Source organism: Ascidia mentula, chromosome 1 (assembly GCF_947561715.1).
Source record: "Ascidia mentula chromosome 1, kaAscMent1.1, whole genome shotgun sequence".
NCBI classification, from domain to species: Eukaryota; Metazoa; Chordata; class Ascidiacea; order Phlebobranchia; family Ascidiidae; genus Ascidia; species Ascidia mentula.
In genome coordinates this window covers 4,936,009-4,958,873 of record NC_138566.1, presented here as the reverse complement: position 1 = coordinate 4,958,873, position 22,865 = coordinate 4,936,009, and the positions used below count along the sequence as shown (strand labels likewise).

The window sequence follows — 22,865 nt, the reverse complement described above, 5'->3', positions numbered from 1 at the left end:
ATTCAGAAGTAGAGAAATGAAAAATTTGTTGGTTTGGTATGTACGTTAACGGTTCGGAAATAAGGTCGTGTGCTTCAGGCATGAAGAAAAATGTTTTTTCAAGAATTTTGACTGGGTTTCAGAACCAGAGTTTTTGCGCGCTCGAACGTTCAGGCCACTAGTGTGGGAATATCACGAGAAGTGCCTTTTCAAAAAAATAATACACAAAACGTATATGCAAAAGGGACCCGCAGGAAATTGACCATGTCATATGACTTCAAAAGCAATTTTAATATTACAACATACAGCAATTCGGTATCAAGTAAAATATGTTGTGCTCGTCTTTTGTTGGTCGCTATTGTATTTCAAAACAATGTTGTCTCGTTTTCTTTCGTTTTAACAGAAACTCACCTGTCGGGCAACATTCAGGATGCTTACGCCATATCTGTTCCTATAGAGTACAATACAAATAGGCTTTTTTCACCGAATCCCGCGCACCTCATAACATATTGCTTTAACAAGCTAAGGAAATAAATAAATTGTTGTTAAACGTGGATTTATATGCGATGGCGCTCTCCTATTGGTTCATATTATTCCTTAATCATATACTTTTTCCCACGTAGTTGTAACCGGACGAAACACACTTCAACGTTCGAGCAGAAACAACAGCCCTGGCATAAACATTCAAAACTGATTTTTCTTCTCTTCTTCAGTCCATTTAGAGTTTAGACCGTCAGTGGTAGGTATACTAACTATTGCAAGAAGTATTACATCCTTTTTTTACCAAAAGAACAGGCCGTCAGTTGATTATTTGATATTTTTCAAAGAGCAGTACGGCAACGCGCTTTGCTTGCAGAACCAATCTATTTGTAGTGAAACATTCGTTCACCATATTTTGGTCGCTGGGAGACAGTATGGAGTAACGCACATAGTCATGGGATCGCGATTTGCGAACCTCAGTGCTTCGCAAACCACGTCGTTTATTTTGTTGTATTTTCCTTTAAGTTTGGCGTAAAGTCCACAAAATTAGACACCATTTTATTTTTAAGCGCTTTCAGAAAAAAACAAGTTTTGTTTTGTACATCAAACTACAAGTTGTATGAAATTATTATGTGGTGTGTGTATGGTAGGAATTGCGCATTTTGTTTTGGCAAAAATCAAAAACCGACCACAAAGAACCGAGTGCATCCAGGAACCATTCCAACTGCATTGAGATTGGTTAAAGAAACAACCAATCCTGATCAAACTAATTATCACTGAAAACAAATTATTTCAGTGCCTCATGTCTGTAAATGTAAATCAGAAAAAATGAATCGAATTAAAAAAGGTATATACTGGCAGGTTTCCTATCGGGCACCGTATCGTTAACAGTATTTTATCAAAAGTACAGCAATCATAGCAGACAGTTTTATTAGAAAAATATATTTCGCGAAAATCATCAGTTTCTGTAACTGCTGTAAGTTCGGAAACAAGGCAACAATTAAATTGTCCAATTGAAACAATTCAGATTCGTCACGACACAAGCACTTAAGTCAGCCATTTCACCTCCACCGGTGTGCGTGCACTGAAAGTATCACAAAGCGAATTTTCTGCCGCAAAATCGAAGCTGTTATTTCAAGTCACGACAATTGTTGTTGCACTCAACCGAGTGATTCGCCGATTCCGTATCCTCAGCACCGGGGTCGGTATGTTCACCAAAGCGCACTTGGAAGCCAAAAACAACTTGTTGGAGTTTCTTCAACACGCTATGACAGCATATTTCACGCTCTGCTAAACCGAGGAACGCCGCTGACGCTTACGTCATTGCTTGTCGAGTCCGAGGGGCTCTGGCGCAAATTGATATGGTGAGGGAACCAATGTGTCAAGTAGCAATTCTTTGGTTGGGTTGTTTTTGCGTGCTAGGCGAAGAGCTTTAACCAATAAGGATACCCCCACATTAGCTTTCCCCCGAAGCTCGTACCCTACAAGCATTGTTTGAGTTGTTTTAAGCGCCCCCACTGAACTCTTCTTGGTTGAAGGCACTCCACAAACAATACGCCTGGGTCTCGTGGTGACGAAAATGTCTCTTTTTCAGTAGCTGGGCACGTTTTACTGTCGGCGTGAAAGTGTTATTTTTACTTGTTTGGGTTTATGTCCCAAAAATGTATAAACCTTTGTATCGAATATAAAATCAACACAAGATTCAATTTTCTGGACTGAGAATGCAATGGGCCTTTTTTTATTTACTTTCCAATCTACCCCACATTTTTTGCGAAATGCCCTATCCACTTGCATTCAAGCAATCGCACGTCAAGTAAACGTCGGGGTGGGAAATTAACAACGTTTCCAAACTATGTGTGAGGTCGGAGAGAGCAAATTGTTGACTGCGAAACATTCCGGACAGGGAAAAGAAATCTCAAAATTCGCTAGATGTTGAATCAGGTGGGACTGTTTGTAGTGGGTTCCACGCGGCGGGTATTCCAACACAAAAACTCAACGGTAACCGCAAAGTTATTCTAGTCCATTGGTCGCCGCCTGTTAACGCGAGTAAATTAACCTGAGTTACATAGAAGGCCGACCTCGGTGTTGTGAAAAGCCACTGCCGGCATTAGCGCCTAGAACTGCCGCCGCAACAAAGGTCAACTCTCCGGGGTCAGGCGACTTGTCAGTTTAAGTTGACGGACGTCGGTGAACCGTAGGTGCGGCGTGACTCCTCAACGATCGTTTTACGCTATAGCTCGTCGCGTGCATGTTACGGGCTGTAATGATTGCGGCATGACAGTCAAGAGTTTGAATTGTCAAAATGTCCGACGTAATCCCCAACCCCGGAAAATTTTACTTCTTGGGAGGTCCGAATTGCCGTGGTTGCTTCAACCTTGCGGGTTATTGGAAAGTAACATTTGTCAACAATGTTTCGCGCTGCTGTTAAATTATGACTGACCTTTATTTCAAATTTCAGCAGAAAGCATGTGTTTGCATTTATTCATTCCGTCTTGAGTTATTTGGCCGAAACACGAAAAACCACCGAAAAAAATACTTAGGCTAATTCATCAAATAAAGCAAGCAACCTAGAATCAGCTTCAAAGCTGTAAGTTTATAATTTATCGTCACGAATCGGTTTAAAAATTAACAAAACAACCTTCCATTAATTTCTTGTTTTTTTCGAATTAATGCACCGTTACTCCGGCTTAATTTTGCTTCAGCAATATAGGGATTTTGGAGCAGCTGGAGTCAGGTCCGGCCCCACAAAAAAAACGAGACAGTCTCAACTTGTCGAAACAAAGAGCCGGGGATCAAATCGCGTCGCGGAGCGGATACCGCGCGCATTCCGGCGCAAATCAACGCGATCCGATGAGAAACACAAACATTTGTATAACTTCGCACCTCGGAACAATGGATCGACACGCACCGACGCCGTCGGCCAGCGCTGGGCGTTGAAGCGGTTCGGTGTCGAGTGACTGGCAAATTGATTCGGAGGTGTCGCAGACAAGCAGCAGCACCTGGCCACACAAAGGCCGCCGGTCGCGGCTTAAAATAACGTTATCCCGCGTCTTGGTTGGGAAAAAATGGCGCAGGGATCTTATAGTGTGGGAAGTGTTTTGTGGAGGGTATGAGCTTTAATGGGCCGAGGGATTGTGTTTACGCGGGCGATTGTGGGCCTCTTTTCATCTGCTTGTGTGTATTGCTTACTTTCCTGGTTTACGAGAATCCATCGCGCGTCGCAGCTGTTTCCGCAAACCCCATTGGCCCCGATAAAAAGGGCGGTGTGGAGGTTTTTAATTGCTGAATAAACAACATGATCGGCTGCTGCCCCGAGCAATGACTTGAGTGCGTCTCGTCTGCGCTGAGTTGTCTCGGAAGTTGTCGTCGAAAGTTTCAACCAGCTCTTACACACGTTTATCGAAACTTCATTGAGCTTTGTTCGATTTTCGCCGTCGTTCCAACTCGGAAAAAATTCTGAAATCACAACAAGTTGGACTTTAACATCGGTTCTCCATTATTTACATAAATTACAGTTGGGCATTTTGTGGTTCTTTGAAAAAAAAAACGTTATCATTCGCAGAAGCGAAAGTTAATAAAAAACTCATTGAAACAAAGTTGTTTGCCCTGCTGTTTTTGTTGAAGGAAATTTATAAACCCCTTTAATGGAATTTTTTGAAAGCTTTAAAATATCAGGTGTTTCCATAAAACCGTGCTTTTGGGAAAAGAGGTTGCTTCTCATTTTGGGGAGTTTGGATCAGATTTCGTTGTTTTCCTCTGTGTTACAAATCTTGGGTAGAGAAACCAAGGGCCACGCTTTAACTGTTTTTACTGCAAAAAGTTACAGAAATCAACGGCATAGATGTTATCTCTTTTTCGCACTCAAACCCATGCCCATCAACATCAGCCAGTTTGCGTAATTGCACCAACAAACGCAGCACTGCCCGACAGGCGATAAAAATCACCGCGCAGTGCCCTGAGATATCCCCAAGCTGCCCTAATTGCTTTCCATGCAAAAATCACAACGACTTCAAAAGGGTAACAGCACACGTGAGCGGGCAGCGTTGATACACAAGCAGACGGCGACCAGGTGCTCTCAGGGCCGCTTCCAGGCTTGTCATTCAGATGGGAAACGCAACACCTCAGCGCGAGGTGAAAACGAAGCTGGCTTCACACCTACTAAGTGCCTTAGCCCCCGAGCCGTCAAGTGGGACAAAGCTTTGGGGAAGCCTTTGCGGGCCACTTCGTCCGATTGTGACGTCATAGAGACGGATTTTGGCTGGTGATTTGCGTGGGCGACTTAGTGAAGTGGGGCAGCAGGTGCATATTTTGCGGGAATTGTTTATGTGGAATGCTATGTTGCTGTTTGTACTTAAAAGTTATTGTGGTATTTTCGCTTGTTTTTATTAAAAAAAAACAGCAAAATTTTTAAACTTTGTGCCAATTTAAGATTCCAATTAAACATACATTGTAATTTCGTTTTTGCCCAAATTCGTGGTCAATCAAAAGTTAATTTTTTGCCTCCAAACACGCACACATGTGCGTGTACCCAATGAAATATGGCAAGCGACTTTTGCTAAATAACTGTATGTTGACACTGTAAATATTCGATAAAATAAAAAAAAGGAAAAAATCTTCGGCCAGAATGAAACTATTTAACAACTAAAATATTCACCGCAAATTTCTCCCACGTGGTTTATATCGAACTTCATGCGAACAACACATGTTGATGATACGTTGGAGTCTTACATCATATACGGAACATCATCCAGAGCGTTTTAATGTGAGAAAATTTGTCTTTATTGAGGAAGTTCACCCGCGTTCGCATCGCGAAGATATGATGGATCGCTAAACAGGTTCTGGCAGATGCGACTTAAACTCTGGGAATCGGCGCGCTCGCCACTTCTCTCTGTGCCAAGTAATGGAAGTTTCGTGCACTTGATTCCACAGCGAATTGCGGGAGAAGTCAATTATTAACAGCGCGAAAGTTGTCGCTGGAAATTCGAACAACAACAATCGATTCTATGAGAGGGTAGCGCGCGTACGCGGGCGTCCGCTATTGATTCCAATGCGCGCCATGTCATAAAACCCGCTCGGGAAACGTCATTTTAGGGCGTGTGAACGACTCTTCGCCTTCCCACCGGGTTTTCGGAAGGAAACGACGCTTGTCAGAAAAACATGTTATCGATGTCGTCTCGGCGTCTATTTATCGGCTTAGTGTTGCTCAGCGCGTCGCGCAGGGCGTCGGGGATGTTTTCAGCCGCGGTCAGGGGTTGCTAGCCCCCGGGGGAGGGTCAAAAGGGTCGACGCTGATCTCCCGGGGTCGAAACGTAGACACGTGCGAAAGTTTGACGTGTCGATGGTTTGCGAACTTGTTGGAACGACTTAAGGATGCTGTGAAGTTAAGGCATGTTAAGCTTGTGGGAAACTTTCACATTGTTTTTTTCAAAAACATGACCACTTTTATTTTTTTGAACGTTTATTTCTGATACGATAGAATCAACTACAGGCCGAAGCATTGTTTTTTTTTCAGAAATTGGATAAGTGTTTGGAAAGGTTTCGGATAAGAGCAAAATAAGCCATGTGTGATTAATTACACAGCATAAATGCTTGTGTTGGAACATCCATGGTGTATTTAAAATATTAATTTTTGTAAAATGAAAAGAAAAAGGCTTCCACAGCAAGAACAATGTAAAACATTTTTTTTCCATATTCAACAAACCTAAAAAAAAATCGCTTTTACTTTTTAAAAATGCGCATAAAACATGACTTAGTCTACAGAATTTTTTGTGGTAACACCATTCACTATTTTCCAAACGTTTCTCCAATCAATTAATGTACCGCAGAACCTTCCACATGGACAGTAGCAAACAATAGGCGACTAATGGCATCCGGCGCAACTTTACAAAACAAACCAAAGGCGCCGAAAAAAACCCTTAAAATCGGATGCGGTTTTCCACAATGCGGGTGCAAGGTCAAAGGTCATAAATCGGGCCGAAGAAACGACGCCGCACACAATCGCCCCGCGACTAATACGTGAATTGAACCAAAGGCCCGCAACCACAAATAACGTCACAGGGGGACAAATACACAGGGCAGAGGTCAGGAAACAGGGGGGCGTGTTTCGTGTCGTCGGGGTGCCGCTGTCGCCAATAACTGTCGCCCGACACGTGTTTGCGACAATGGAATCACGTTTAGTGGATCATCCGCACAATGGCGGCTACTTGTACGTAAGGTTAATCCAGAATAAGAGCTGACAGGGTTTTTGTAGGCATTGGAGTCCATGACAAAAAATAGACAAATACTATTGCTCGAAAAAAAAACACTTTTTTAGGTGTGTGTTTTAAAACTTTTACAAGGAGTTCTGAATTTACTGTAAAAAAGTTTAGTGTATTTAAAAATGTTCGACACTTTTTACGCTGCTAGTTTAGTTAACACTTGGCTTATTTTATGTTCGCCTCTAGTGTTTTACTGAACCATTGCAACCCTACAAAATTTTCGGGTGATGAAATTTGTTTCATATTTAAATAACTTTCAGTAAAACCAACCAAAACTCGTTTGTTCTTAAACAAGTCTTGATAGATTAAAACGTCATATGGAAAGCCAACGGTGGGAAACTCGCAAAGCGTGGGAAAAAATGCTAGTGGTGGAAGCAGACAAAAAAAATGGTCATGGCAATTTTGAAACGGAAAACAAATCTGAAACTCAAATTCTTTGGGAGCGGAAACGACAAGCGACACGCGACGGGGTGGCGCGACGCGTTCCTTGTTGCCAAAGGCGGCAAAACACCTCCAACAATTTACTGCATACGTACAAGTGGTATCGGCTTACAGATTGCCTTTCCGGGGCACACAAGGCATGCAGTTTCTCTTACAACTCCAGTAGGCTTTCGTTTGATGGGGTTTCGGATGCAGACTGGACGGGGATATCCCGTTTCGTTTGATGCCATTCATAGAGGCAGAGAGGCAATTAATTGTACAATGCGATCGGGGTCATTCATAAAAAAAGTTTCATTTATAAAAATGAGACCAGGTGTTTGAGTGTACGCACGATGGCGAAAAATTCTGTCGAAAAAGCTTCCCACGGCGCTGTGGAATTTTATTGCCAACAATTCTTCCCATGGGCAATTTTTTGCGGAAACCAAAAATACAACAAAATAACGTTCTCGACAAAAAAAATAAAATAACGTTCAAAAAGTTGGAAAAGGTGTTTATTGCTCTTAACAAATGGAAATAAAATCGTTTGTATAAATTTCGAAATTGTTCAAAAGTCTGGTCCCATTTAGTATTTCAGGAAATTATTAATTCCATTTATAAAACGAGATTTTTAGTTTAGTTCCACATTTTTTTGATAATTTAAAAAATTCGTGTTTTACCACTAGGTGGCTAGTGAGACAAATGCGTTTGTGTCGTCACAGTTGCTTCGCACGCTACTGTCTGTGGGGCCGAAAAAACGCAAAATATTTCCACCGGGGTAAACTTGTTTTTGAGATTGCCAGGTTTGTATTTGCAAAATCGGGCGACCGGAAATCGGCGCCTCGTCCCGGCGTCGTGCTATCGGCTCCCCCAGACTCACAAAGAATTCGCTTAAAGGGGAACCTGATCATTTGACGATTTCATGTAACGAATAGGATTTTTTCAGGAAAATAGGTTTAACACCCACAACGTGTAATCGTATCGCACGTCTAACTTTGAAGTGGTTTGTAGTTGACAAGTTTATAAACAACGCATGTAATTTTTCAGGGCAATTAAATTTTGCTGATATGAAAAAAAAACTTTATTTGATTATCGGATTTAATGCACTATTGATCAGCGGCTTTGTGGCTGCGGTTTCAAATATTGAATTCTAATATATCACGAGCAAGCCAAGTTGTCATTTTTGCCGGTTTCCCTTTAATAGATGGATCGAAAACAAAATGGAATTCTCACGCTAAGGATGTGACGTTTCCATCAACAGCGAAAGTAAGTGGGCCAAAATCACTTACCCTCCCGCACCGGATTTGTAGTATTCAGGGAAGCATAAAATCCGGCCCGCACAACGGGTGCCTACGTTGCCCCGTGATTACGTAACCGGGTGTTAGGGTTTCCTTTGGGGCCCTGAGGGGTATTGGGTTTGGGAGGGGGTATAATGGACTCTTCTTGTTTCTTCTCGTGTGCTCTTACTTTTGGTCCACCTAACCCATGCTGACGTTTTAAATTAGTATTTGGGGTTTGTTAACGAGTGGGGTTTGGCATGTTTTGGAAACTTTAAAAGGGTTTGAAGAAACAAAATGAGGAGGGGTCTTGTGGCACGATGTAACTATAGTTAACGTCTGGTATTGGTGCCGAGTATTTTTAGGCAGAAGTCGGTTTGCTAAATTTTTCTTGTTTATTTCAAGTAAACAAGAAAAGATTTTGAAATTCTTTTGGAAAAAATCCACAGACGCTTTTTAAACTCGGGAACTGTTGGAAGTACTTCGAATATTACCGGATTTTGCTGTAGCGAATGCAAAACTGAAGCAATAATAAAGTGCCGCGGTAACGCCCAGGCAAATTTTTCAAATCGTTACATCACCTTTCGGAACATTCTAAATGCGCGAATGACAACCACACAGTGTTTGTCAACATACACCTAAACGAGCGATATCTGTTGGTATTCGGAAGCAGTTATCACCAAAAGCTACATTCCTTATCCACAAAGCTCGCCAGTGTCGTTGTACTGATGGCCCTTCTACCCATGGCAGGAAACAACACTTTACGGTGTGCGAACCCGGCAGATTTTGAACTTTAACCTTAATGTCTGATAGATTTCCACATATTTGTGCGCTTTGCGGATCTCGTGTTATGCTGGCTCGGGCGCCAGTTTTCAGTGTTTGGTCTACCGAGCTGCGCCGGAATGACACCAAACGTTTCCATTCTACAATTATGTGAAATGCCATTTCGCGAATGCGGGATTTGCTCGAGGGTAAAGAGCATTTTTTTTATTTTTTTTGCTGAAACTTTATTGTTTGCATCACTACAAAAAAGAGTTGAACTTTCGGAATAAGCGCCATAACGACGGCGTTGCTGTTGCCCACACAAATATTTTCCGTACAGCATTATATTTGTGGTGAAAACGAATTTGTCATAAGATTTTCTTTAAACAAGAAATGAAATTAGTGCAGCGCAACTAAATTCTACTTTACCAACAAAATATCTCTTTGCGGTGAAAAAACGAGGAAAACATAGACTCTGCGTATTGGTTTGTTTTCTATGCTTTCACGTTTTTGTATCCCTACCTTATGTAGTATAACAAACTTATACTAACACTAACGACATGTTTTTGCACGCACATGAGTAAGCGATACCATATACGTGCTATAGACAAGAGGTAAACCTGACAAGGAACAGTGTCCAACTTTTCTTTGCAAAATAATGACAAGAAAAGTAAAAAAAAACACTCCACAAGGAAAAAAACATAGTTGTGGCAAAGGTAATAACCCGTGCCAAAATTAATATAACAGAGTCCAACTTGAACAAAAATACCTTGAGTAGGAGAGGTTTTCACCGGGTTAGGAGTGTTTTGCTTCTGGGCAGTCCAACTCACCCCCGTAATTGGCCTCGACCTCTTTTCTATGTTCAGCTGCAGGACGTCGGTAAGTCCATTTTGAAGTATGTCTGTCAAAACAAAGTCGATTAGGTGTGTCCACAGCCCAGTCGGCCGGTTGCTTCTTACGTTGGTAAAGGCCAGAGCCATATATGACAGAAGCACATTGGTCTGGAAACAATCAATCAGCAATTTAAGGCGGTAGACGCAGGTGGACATTTTGGAAGAGTGGCCATAACAGCATGTGTTTTAACGTTAGGTTTCTCATTAAAGAGCTCACGGCGAGCACCAAAGACTTCGCGTGTGTTCGACACCAACAGGCTTATCGCCTGGCACTGCCAATGAGCTGCAACCCCAGGTCACTGGAAAGCGCTGTGGTCGGCTCTCGGGGTCACCGGAGGTCACTGACCCTTGGAAAGGTGACACTGGCTCGGCAAAAATTCGCCTGGAAACGGTCAGTTCAAGTCCGGAAAAGAGGCGCTTGGTTGAGTAAATATAGCGGAAAATGTCTCAACGCGTCTCGTATCTGCCCGGTTCCGCGGTAAGGTGTAATTACACAGTGGATACAAAGCCTTTTATTCGCACCTCAAGGTGCCAAAAACCTTTTGCCGTCGTAATGACACTACTTTGTAATACTAAGTGGCCACTCCAGCAGTGCGCCGCGCCAGTCAATAGGACAGCGTAAGCGAACACCAAACGGCGTGGTCGGTTCGATTGTGTGTTCCTATTGTGACAATTTAGCAGCCACTTGTGCTCACCAAACGTTTCCCCTCTATTGCGAAATTGAACGATTGACATTTGGCGGCCGACGATCTTAATCAAAAAATTTATCGCGATTTTATTACTGACGGGTCAAATTTTTCGCGTCGCACAAATTTTCGAAGTTCCAATCTTCATGTCGTTGTCGCGAAAACTTTTCGAAGCTTGAAAAATACTGCTTTTTTTCACATTTTTGCTTTGACAAAGTATTGTGCACGGAAGTGATAATATTTACCAAACTTTAAAAAAAATTCAACTAAACTCTCTGCGCTCCGGTTTCAACAAAATATTTTGCAGGCAAAAAAATATGTGTTTGTTGTCAATTTGCAAAATTTAGTCAACAAAAATGTTCTAAAATGTTTGTTTGATTAACAAAAATCATTGCCTCGTTGCCAACATTTCTACCTTTTTACTTTAAACCAACAAATTTAACAACCAAAAGTAACTTGCGGACTATAGAACTGGGAACAAATTGATAATATAAACTTGCAGTCTGCCAATGCACGAATCAATCAGCACCAGCAAACCGCAAAGCATGTTTACCCAGATTTGAGTGATCTTTTCTGAGCTGCTTTCCTGCCAAGGTGTCACACAACGACAGAAACATCAGTTGGCAGCTTTTCACGCTGGATTCGGGACTAAATTGGCCGTGAATTTGCCGTTCACCCACCGTCGAATTTCAGGTCCAGCAAACAGCCTCAGCACGCCGCCATTTTGTTTACACACGCATCGTCGTTGACCTGTAAGAAACACTGTGACGTCATAAAGCGATCTTATTTAACATTAAACCGCTTACAGGTTCGCGCGGTAAATGTCAAAATCAAACGCGTTTTATTTCCTGTTTTGCTGAGTTGGTTTTAGAAGGTTACCAAGGTTAGTGGTTAAGGCCAATGCAATGTCTAGTGCCGCATCCGTTGTACGGCTTTGGTGTCGACAAGCATTTGGATTTTGTGCTGTTTCTAATGATTTCGCAGAAGTTCAGGTTAGTTTTAGTTGTCGTTTATTCAAAGTGTCCGTTTCCTATCCGATGAAAAATGTCGTTTCTGAGCTAAATGCCATCAATAGCCTGATGCTATTCCCTAACATAACGTTTGGTATTTAATTTCAAACTAAAACCTTGTACAAATTGGCAAAACCATGCAACAGCTTGGTACTACAACTTTCACCGGTCAGTAAAGGTTAAATTCAGGTTACTTGTGGGAAACCCTAAAGGGATATGTAACCGGCAGGATCGCAAACAAGCTTAAGTGATAAGCAACCAAAGCTATGCAACCAACAAGAGCGGTCAGCTGTGATTTTATTAACACTGTTTCCTGTCCAACCAGCGTTCATACCTCCGTTTGATGATAGCGGCACCCAATCACAGCTATCACCTGGTAACTGCGTGTATGACATCACTATAGCGGAGCAACGTTGTGTACCCAAACCATGTTGTGTCCGCAAGGATGCCCGGCGACGATTTACGTTTGCCAATCCTGGCTGTTGCGATCAAAGCACACCGGGCGACAGTGGGGCGACGACGACGTTGCCAAATAATTTTCCTTTCGCCTGTTGCCTGGCAAAACATTTACGTACGGTTCGCGGGGCAAACGCGTTTTTAATAATGCCGTGATTTACGGAGGCTTATTGAGAGAGGCTGAATATTACAACGGGAGCTTCGAGACACTTTCAATTGCCTGGCAACGTCGCCAGTTAAGTTTTTGCCTTTTCGGTTCCAATTGTGGTTACGCGGCGAAGTGCTGCTGGCAGCAATGCAACAATATTTTGAAAATTGGTAAGAAAGCATGATCCTTTGAACAACTCAGTACCAATGCTAACAGACATATTACCAATACAAAAAGACTCGTCGGTCAATAAAAGTTTTGTTTAATTGTGCCAGAAGGACAGATTATTACAATACAAAAAGGCTCATCTGGCGATAATATTTATGAATACCAACGTTTCTGTTGCTATGCACAAGCCTTTACAATCAAGTTGTAATCTTACAAAAATTAATTGATCCTTTGCCTTCATGGTGAAAGTCACAGAAAATAACTACAAAAATATTGATATATTGGCAAACATTGACATGTAAAGGGAATATTATTGCGAACGCCACTTCTTAGTAAATCGCGGTTTTATTTAATGGAACAAAGTATGATCAATTATATTTAACGTGTCCTTGGCCGTTGCGCAGCTTCGACATTCTTTCACCCAAAACAAGGAAGATCAAAGCGAGCTGATATTGAATCAGTGTCATATCCCTAGACAGCATGTTCAAGTCTTCGTGGGCCTTTGGCCAAATACTACGCTTCGCGAGATTGTGGGCCAAGGGCAAACATTTAATTAGTCATTAAGGACCCAGTTCAATGATGGCGCCGCCGGCACCCGTCTCGGTACGTTATTACAACGGCAGAGTTGAAGCGGTTTGCAAATATGTCACTGCAAAACTAACCGTCTGCGCGTCCGTATTTATGTGTGTGCTTTTAGCTGAAATTTACGCCCCTGGTTTGGACTTTGCGGCGGCTTACCCAAAATTCATCATGTCGCCATTGCTTGATCAGTTTGGAGCCTAGCGGCGGATCAAAGACATGCGGTGGGCGATGATTTCTCTAACTTCTGAACGCAAATAATAGTTATATAGTGTCGCCAAACGCCAGACACATAAATCGTTCCGGGACGAAGCAGAGAGGAAGAATGGCAATTTCGCATGAGCCTTAGCATTTGTGGGCAGGTATTCCAAGAATGTTTGGAATCAGCCGGTGAAAACGAATAACCGAAAATTGCATATTTTACGAATAACCGAAAATTGCCTGTGATAAACTTGCCGGCGTGCACTAAAATACCAAAAGAGTTTTTTGTGCAAATTGTTGTGCGTATTTAGCTTACAAAGAAAATTCGGGCCCTATAAAAGTCGTATAGACAGGGTGGCGATCTATTTTGCTCCTGAAACAAGGAAAGCATAGCTTAACAGCTAAAAAATAATAATGACAAAACAGGGATTTTCCTAAACATTAGGGCAAAAATGTTTAATACGACATCCCTTAATAACGACCAATCATAGAAACATATAATGCCTGCGCATACAGGATCTGTGACTCGTAAAGCTGCATAAATGTCGGGGTGCAGGTTCATGTCTACGTGACCGAGTATTGCAACACTTCCGCGATAAATTTTATGACGAAGTAGTTTTTTTTAGTGGCGGAAACTGACAACGTGATTCAGCAAATATTTCGTGTGTTTGTAAACCTGTCTCCCAGATAAGCAGCGCGTTGCCGTTGCTGTGATACATGGTAATAAACAGGGGCGTTACAAGCGCAAGGGCCACTTGCGGCTTGTCAGCATACAAACTTATCCTTTGTGCGTTTGTCACACCGGAAAAACGTGTTTTTTTCTCTAGGATCAGCAATACTTATGCTGTGTAAAGGATGTTTAATTCGCAGCTGGGGCAGCGGGAGGGCTGTTATTGGTTTTGTTTTTCTGTTCAACGAACAAGTTTACATATGCTTGCCATTTTTTGTCGTCTCACACCTGATAAGTATTATCCTTATTAGCTGTTGTGCAGGAGAACAAGTTATGAATAACATCGTCGGACATTACTCTTTAGATTGACGCAAATTCAGGACATTGCGTTTGCATTTCAATGACCTTTTTGTCAAAAAGAACCAATTTTATTGGATTGAAAAGCTTTGGGCTTTGCCTTTTTGCACAGCTTTAAATAACGCATATTCTTTTTGTTAATTACTTGTTTTTCTTGTATTTTTTTAACACCTTAAAAATGTGGGTGTAGCCTGATTTCAAACTGCACGCGTAATTTAAAAAACAACGCAATTTCAAAATATATGTGACGGAAGTTGTCACATCTGGCTGAAAACATCCGGGGTGGTCTGGCACGCGAAGTTTATACTTTCGAAAGCTTTCCGTGTGCCGGTTAAAGGTTCGCGCAAAATGCTTCGCGTGTGGCATCTTCCGCTGAAAACCTCCCAAATCCCGTCAAGATCCCATAATTCGACATTTCCAAGATGGCCGACTTTGCGAAATTGACACATCAGCGTCGTTTCGAAGCCGGGAATTGGCGGTGTGCTATCGTTGCCGATTTGTAAAACAACGCATAACCTGGGCGAAAATACGTAGGTAGGACGATTTAGCGCTAAACGCCCCCCGGGCCTTGGGTACCGTTTATGTCTTTTGGAACCCCGGTTCCCACGGCCCCTCAAGGCACAGGGTGAGCCCCCCCCCCCCCCGCCTGTAAATTGTTGGTTCAAGCGACAACAATTGGTGTTGTTCCGCTTGCCATTATGTCACGCGAAAATTGCTGTTGTCGGCGGCGTTTTTATCACGACGCGGGCTGAGGGAAGAATGCGGTCTAAACGAGGTCAAGTCCAGTTTTTTAAAGCTTGTTTCTGAACAAACGCACCCGGCCATATTTAGTTGTATTTTTTAGGGAAAATCGCATAAATTAGTGATGTAAATTGAGCGACGCAAAGATTGGCAGTGGCCGCATAATTTCCACTATACATTTTGTTTCTAAATCAAACCTTCATCTATACAAACTTCAAAGGATTTTTCAAACATTTATAAACCAATTAGATTACTAGAAGTGTGACATGCGATCCATATCGCTGTGCCATCTTTGTTGTATTCAAAAGCAGAATAATTATTTCGGCTTAATAAACAGACATCTTCAGTTTTTGCCGTTATATTCAAATCGCCAAATACGTAACGTTGTTAGCAACATTCATTATTTACAGATTAAATTTGCTGAGCTCAACCTAAACTGACATTTAACACAAAGCTTCCCATATAAAAATGGTGTTTGTGTTTGTTTAAATTTAGGGTTTGTGTGTGGCCTATTCGACGTTCACGAAAGAAGCAACAAAAATCGACATATTGTTCATACAACTGTACAGTTCCGCAGTTTTTTTTCTAAAAACCCCAATCTGTTGCGGTATGAAAGCAACGAGCCGAGGAACATCACACGCGTCAAAAATTCTAGTAATTAAACCGGCGTGACTTTAAATTGACAAATCTGCCTTCTTGTGGGCACACAAGGCATTCCATCACCACCTCAGGTTAATTAGTATGCGCATTCGAAACCCCACGCAGGCAATCAATTCACATAAAACCTACAGGCTATTCCACATCCCAACAAACTGACCAGCTTCCAATCACAGGCAAAGTTGACAAACGACCGTCGGGGGACACCCCGCACGACGTCACAATCATTTGTGTTGCGCCACAATCACCCGGGCGCGCGTTTGACAAACATTACGTTTCGGCGCGTTCCTTTTCATTAAGCCCCAACCCCGACCGAACTCTGGTACCATTAGACACGCATTAGCTATTCATTATGTCGTACATAGCGTCCATGAAGCTTGTGGCCTCGCAGGCTGATATCACGCTGTCCCTTGCAAATGAATTGATCGTGGTTTCGATGGTGGGCGCTGTGAACGATCTTCGCGACTTGACGGATGACCAAATGTTGCTTTGATGCTTACTGTGACGCCCGTTTTTCTGATACAGTCAATGTAAGGTTCCCATATGGAAACGATGTTAACACGTATTTTACTCTGCATAAATTAATATATAAGCTGTTAATATAACAAGCATTAAGGTGTATTGTTTAGTTATTGTTTCAAAAAATCTTGCAAATAAAGCAACTTTCTATGTGTATTTTTAATGGTTACTCCCCTTGTAGTTCGCTGCTAATTTCATTACCTTTAAGAGCTATAGATGAATGTTGATTCGCACAATTGCTGGCTGCTGGCGCAATTGTAAATATGATTACAATGAGATCATGCGGTTTTAACCCTGTGAGCAGCCAGGGCTCTACAAACAGAAACATCTGACTGGTGAAACCATTCGAACCTGCTTCTATAAACTGTTTACACAAGACACAAAGGCCCGCAAAGCGCTTTTACAACGAAGCCTAAAGCCCTGAGCTGTCGCTAAAACCCACCAAAATCTTTACTTAAGCACGGTGAATAGATTTTCACTAACAACAAAAGCCAATTAAACGCTTCGTCGAAGGGAAAGGGGTTGCACATTCCCTAAATCTCGGCGTGTTTTGTCGTTGTGACGTCATAATGGGGTGGTTTGTTTTAGAGGCTCGGTTTATCTTACAACTTATGTGCACAGGTGTGCCGTCGTACGACCCCGTTTCCAACGTTTCCTAACACATTAGAGGCGATTAGGAAAATATATGTGTGTTTAATGCTTTTCCCCCGTAAATTCGTTTTTAACCATTTAATATTTGTTGGGAAGTATTATTGTTGGTAACAACAATGCTTGTCGAGCAAAGTCGGGATATATAAATTGTACATTAATAAAAAACACGCACCTTACAATGCAAAACACATCTAATACCGCTTGTGCAATTTATATATTTGCCTTGACTGTAGAAAGTGTTGCGCCAATGCGCAGATCAATCAATAATCAACGTATTACTTGCAGCCCCCAAAGCAAAGGCATAATAAAACCCAACAATACCATTGGGTAAAGCTGCTACATTCAGTAAAAATTAGGATCACCCACCCCACCCCGCAACGCGTGACTCAAATTTTATCAAAGCGTGTGCGCGATTCGAGATGCGGCATCTGGACCGTTCCCCGTGATTTATCATCGAATACTCGTGTCAATTAAGCACGCGCCATTTTCGCAGCGAGGCATGTGAACCGAACGCTGAGGTGCCCAGTTACATTCGACCAGGTGTGCGCGTTTTGAGTGACTCGCTTCATTCCCATGCCTACGATGAAAGGAGGGCATGATTCGTTAAGCCCGACTCTCTTTCCTTTGTTTAAACGGCCGGTTTACTCAGCTAAGGATAACACGCCTTGTTAAGGTACAAGCTGCCGCCTAATCGCGCCCATTACGCCCGATTAAAAGCGTGTTGGATTATTTTAACGCACATCAAAAGGCCGATAATGGGTGCTCAGCCTTGAAACGCGAAACGGATCTTCTCCCGTGTTGGTTAAACAACTTTTGATCCAGTCCACTGCAGGTCGCGGGTCATTTTAACGAGTGGATGGCTGTGTGATGTAAAAAATAACCTGGCCAACGAAACAAGCCTCAGATCTGTGGGCACTTTTGCATTTGTTTTACCCCCTGTTTGAAACGAGAACCTGCAAATACCTCAAAAATAACACGATTTGTGACAACGCGATTCATTACATTCACCAGAACGCACGTGTAATCAACAATTTATAGTTCTTTAAATGGTATACAGCCAAAAAGTTTCGGGAGTTATTTGCCCATGACGGTGAAATATTCGAGTGGTTCAGAACTGTCGCTTGCATGTAATCGGCATGCAAGGGTTTCTCGCACTTCCTCGAGTCTTCAGTGCTCATCAAGCACATTCCCAAAAAGTGTTGTTTACTACATCGCCTCACACTAACTCGACATGACGTCACAACTTCGTATTGCGAGTCCAACAACAAGTCCTAGAAATGCATTCACGCCCCATTAAGAATCCTCCACCCGTGACCGTCGCAACTTTCGCTTCAAGCGCATCGCTGTCATATCCATTGCACGCGGGTGAAGCGCGATTTGACCTTGACTGCGCTCAAGGTCGCGCACGTTTACCCTACCTGCGCCGTAATTTCCGTTCTCACGGACGTGGTCTGCAGCCCGCGACTCAAATAGTAAGAGTTACGCTTTTAAGTTTTGCGGCGAATCGAAAATAAAATGCTTCGCGTGCTGGGCTTTGTTTTGAGTTCGTTTTGGGACAAGTGCAAGGGTAACGTGATATTGATAAAGTGTGTTGGGACTGTCGCCGTGTTTTTCTATACGTTCTTGCTACTTGTTTTTCGGGTATAGAGCATTTTACTCGTTATAAATATAGGACATGCAACGCTAGTAACTCCTACAATATTTATAACACTGCACGCGTTCGTTTATGAAATTACAAATTTTTGTTAAATCACTTGCTCCATATATAGTACTAGCAAGTTAGCCAGCTCAATATGTCAGTTTGAAGCGACTGCGACAGGTTATTGTACCAATTGTTTGTGTAATGAAACAGGTTGACATGAAGTCATTCCAACTTGGTGTCAGAATAATTTCATGCAAATTGGCCAAGTGCACATACATTTACAAACGTTCTAAAAACAAGAAAAAACAGTTACACAACCCGACTGTTTTCGGTTGCGATGAAATTTCGGCTCGCAAACAGAGTATCGTTTTCAGGGATGTGTTGATAGTCCAACGCCAAGATGCCATTTCGTTTCGTGGCCATTTGCGATCGCCTCTTCAAACGCTTTTCCAGTTGTCACGTTATACTACTTGGACGCCGTTGCCGCGTGACTGCCACAAACAAGGCATCTTGTTTACCGTCGTCTCGCGAACGACGACATTTTGGTTTGTCATGGTGGACGAAGATATGGCGGCTAAACAAAATGAAAGTCGTAATTTTGGTGGGCTTGGATTTCCGAACAAGAAGTTTCCTAACCTCAAAATGGTGACGATCCTTACAATACTAAAATTGTTTGCAATATTGTAACGTATCAGAGAACGGAAAAAACTCTCCGATTTCGGTTTAAGGGTAGTGAAATGGCCTAATGGTTACAATTTGTATTGTTCTCCATAAAAATGTGATTAATTTTTAATTTAAACAATGCAGCCCACATAGCTGCTGTAAAATTCATTTCTTAGACATTTTGATTGTCCTACATTCATTCTTTTTTGGAATATTGGAATTTTACTACGTTTTGGTTCTATAATTTTGCCAGAATCTATCCCACTACTGAGCATTGCCATTGTTTATAATAAACCAGCTGGCTTCAATTTGCAACTTCTAAAAGTTTCAAATTATTGACTTCCATTTGTGTTTAAATGAAATGTTCGCAATCACTCCGTGAATTTCGTCATCTCCCTTAATAACAGCAAGCATCTCATGAGATCAAATTAGGCGCCAGCATGCTGTGTTTGTGCAGCGTTTTGGGGTTTGGGCTCGAGTAGGTTTTGCTGGTTCAGTTTAAATATCAAGCTTTGGTCTGTTGGATCACAGGTAATGACGCTATCCGTTTCCACGTTTGCGTTTGTTGTGACTGCGAATGAAGCGTGAGTTTTATAACAACGTGATATCAAAATTCGCTTCACCTCTTTTGGCATTTCAAGGCACTTTAACTTCAATGGAGCGAATGATACAAAGACGTCTATGATTTTATAATTTTCCCGAGTCATTCCGTAACATTGGAACGGGTTCAACATTGACAAGTTCGCAGACATGATACACCAAATCCACCTTTAAAATCGTGTAGAGCAGTGAAATGCTATAGTTTGTACAATTTAGGTCGAGTAATTTTTACCGAACGAACAGCACTTATTCTATTGTTCTTCTTCTATTGAGCATTTGCGAATATATCCCCATATCATATTGTTTAAACTTAGGTCCACTTATATTTCAAACATTGTACAAACATAAAAAAACTACCAAACGTGTACTTTGGGCACATAACCCAAATTAGAACACGAATTAAATAGTTACATACCGGCAATAGATGGGTGTAATTAGCCTCACATACACAATACCTTTTGTCGTACATCCAAATAATGCCAAATCGTCCCGGAAAAGCTTCATCCACTTAATTGCTTCAGCACCGTCAGTTCGACCAAAATCCTGCCAAGTTCGTCCTATGGCCTGGCGAATTCGCTGAGCTTTCTGTCTGACGAGCAGATGTTCTGTGTCCACGTCTACTCCGTTTCCCTCTCGAAGTTCGCACCTGCCCAAAGCAAATGAGACACTCGATGAGGGCTTGATATTTACGTAATGCGATACGCGGACCGTCAGCTGGTCTTTTACAATCAGAGGTCGCGCGTTCCCGGTCTACAGCCGGATTAAAGTTGTTTTTGAGGGGTCCCTGGCTACATTTTGGGGTCGCACGATGTTGAGTTAGGGAGGTTTAAAAAACGTTCGGTTTTCCTGGTCCGTAAAGTTCAAGCAACATGATTGAACTTCGTATATGGATAAGTTTGCAGATTTCAGGAATGCTTTCTTTGCGTCACGTTAAAAAATAAACGTTACAGTAATAAAAATGATTGTTAAGTCCAATTAAAGCTTTTTGCGCCGACGAATGTAAAAGTGTTCAACAAACAAAAAAAGTTTTATGACGTTAGAGTTATTTTTAATTCGAATCCAACGTTCACAATTTTTGACTAACTTACAACACATCAATCATCCAGCCCCCAGTTGCTCTTTCCGCCAGAGCGATACTGCTTAAACAAATCAAATTGCAGCGATTCAGTGGCTCTGTTGTGCCCACAACACCTCCAACAACAATAATGAGATAGGATATTTAGACAGCGGGATATGGGAGACGGGCTACTGGCCACAACAGGTGCGACAGAAACTATTTTCTCAGGCCCGTCAACTGTGGCCGAGGAAGCAGTGCGTCAAATTATCAAGCGATGTGATTTTTAACTTTTCACCTTGATTGCTTAAGAATTTGGGCCCCGGTTTGTCCATCGATGACAACAGGCATGGGGTAACACGACCCAAGGGTTCTCTGGCATATTTTCTGTGTCTGTCGTTTCGAGGACTCTGGCTGGAACGCAGGTGCTGCTGAAATGGCTACTACAAGGGTTCCAGGTCATCAGGAGATTGCTAATGTTATGTTTATTATATGTGGGGTGACTTTGTCGCCTCGCAGGTGCTCCGGGAAATCAGCTACTTGAATGTTACTGAGCGTGCCAAGGAGCTCGATAATGGCCGATTTCTGATGATCGAATAGCGGTTCAACGATTCGTCTCGCCTCTGTTAAATTGCACGTGTTGTCAGAAATGAAAAATCGATATTTAACCAACTGGTGGAATGTTAACCCTGGTTTTCGCGGGTAAAAAATGCAACTTAATGCGGCATTTTATTTATAGTTTGCAGGCCTACCCTAGATCAGTGCTTCAATATATCCACGACACCATTATTGTTTATTTATATTTCGTATTACACCGTATGCCTTTGTAGTCTTTATGTGTCATTAAGCTGCTCTTTTCTGGTATAATGGCACTATTGAAAAGGGTCTAGTTATTAATTTCTTTTTTGACACGATGAGTTTTGCTTTATTTATATTTTATGGTAATTGCTTTATGTGAATTTAGTCTTTATATAAACGTCTACATGCATTCATATATACACCCCGGTTAAATCCATTGTCGCCAACAGCAAGAATAGCATGACAGCACAGTAGCGACAGATCCGAAGATTAATTTTTTTGTCGACACACGCACTTTGATTTTCGAGGGTGTCAGAACTCTGTGACCGGATACGTTTGGAGTATTACAACAAATAAACCTTACCCTAACAGGAGCACTGAGCCTTAGCCTGATAAAAGTACACGAGAACTTGATATCAAAACACGGAGCCTGGATCAGCGTTTCACCTGCGTTGTGGCTCAGTCACGATGTTGCCATAATCACGGCTGGATTTGCTCCGCTGTTTAATTTCAAGTGTTGCTGCCAAAACACAGTTTCTTCACCTGCGACTTGAGGGCGTAAACTCTTCGGCTCCTTCAAAGTGCCTAAAAACAGCAGTGTCGGCTCTCTTCTCATAACATGAAGTGACGTAACCGCCAGGTTTGACGTGTTCGTGACAGTTATGTTGGTTGTTGGAATAAAAGCAGCGTAAAATTTAAATGAATACATTTTTCGACACGATCACAAATCCTTATATTTCGACTGATCCTCATTTTTAAAAAAATATGCATAAAAATACACACAAAGGTGGTTTTATAAAGCAAAACTGTATTTTGCAATATATAAAACATATTAATGAAATATACGGTAAACTATTTTCGTTGTCATTGAGGGCTGCTAAAAGTAGTGTTTTAAGTTAGACCTATAAGGTCTCGCCAGCTCTCAATGTTAATTATGGCTATTTCGCATATATAAGTTATACTTTTTGCGTTTCGCATATCATTTGAAACAAACTCGGCGAATTGTTCCGTTTGTGTAGAGAGTTTAACTTAGACCCACGTTGTGCATTATTTCCCATCTCTGTTCTCTTCAAGGTTATTTTAGACAAACGCACGAAAAACGGTAATTTATTTCAACGAAGAGTTTTGGGAAATATGCGAGGGGATAAACACATTGTTCCCAACTCCATCACGCACATTTTGTTTGTATTTAAGTTTTTG

The 22,865-nt window shown here is 41.9% G+C and overlaps 1 protein-coding gene across 1 annotated transcript; it reads right to left on the bottom strand.

Annotated features, from left to right (window-relative positions):
• Positions 1-1,496: 1,496 nt before the first annotated feature.
• LOC145894485 (uncharacterized) lies at positions 1,497-21,218 on the bottom strand. The gene is made up of 4 exons (XM_082983132.1): positions 21,166-21,218; positions 20,269-20,459; positions 9,942-10,073; positions 1,497-3,915 (listed from the first exon to the last, which is right to left on the bottom strand). Exons 1-4 carry the CDS (start codon positions 21,216-21,218, stop codon positions 3,539-3,541), a joined length of 753 nt encoding a protein of 250 aa, XP_082839258.1. The 3' UTR covers positions 1,497-3,538.
• Positions 21,219-22,865: the final 1,647 nt, after the last annotated feature.

Coding starts and splice junctions, on each gene's coding strand:
- LOC145894485 (XM_082983132.1), bottom strand. CDS start 21,218: ATGCCTGTTGTCATCGATGGACAAACCGGGGCCCAAATTCTTAAGCAA. Junction 10,074..20,268: donor ATTTGGATGTACGACAAAAG/GTATTGTGTATG, acceptor TTGTTTTGACAG/ACATACTTCAAAATGGACTT. Junction 3,916..9,941: donor GAAAACCTCTCCTACTCAAG/GTATTTTTGTTC, acceptor TTGTGATTTCAG/AATTTTTTCCGAGTTGGAAC.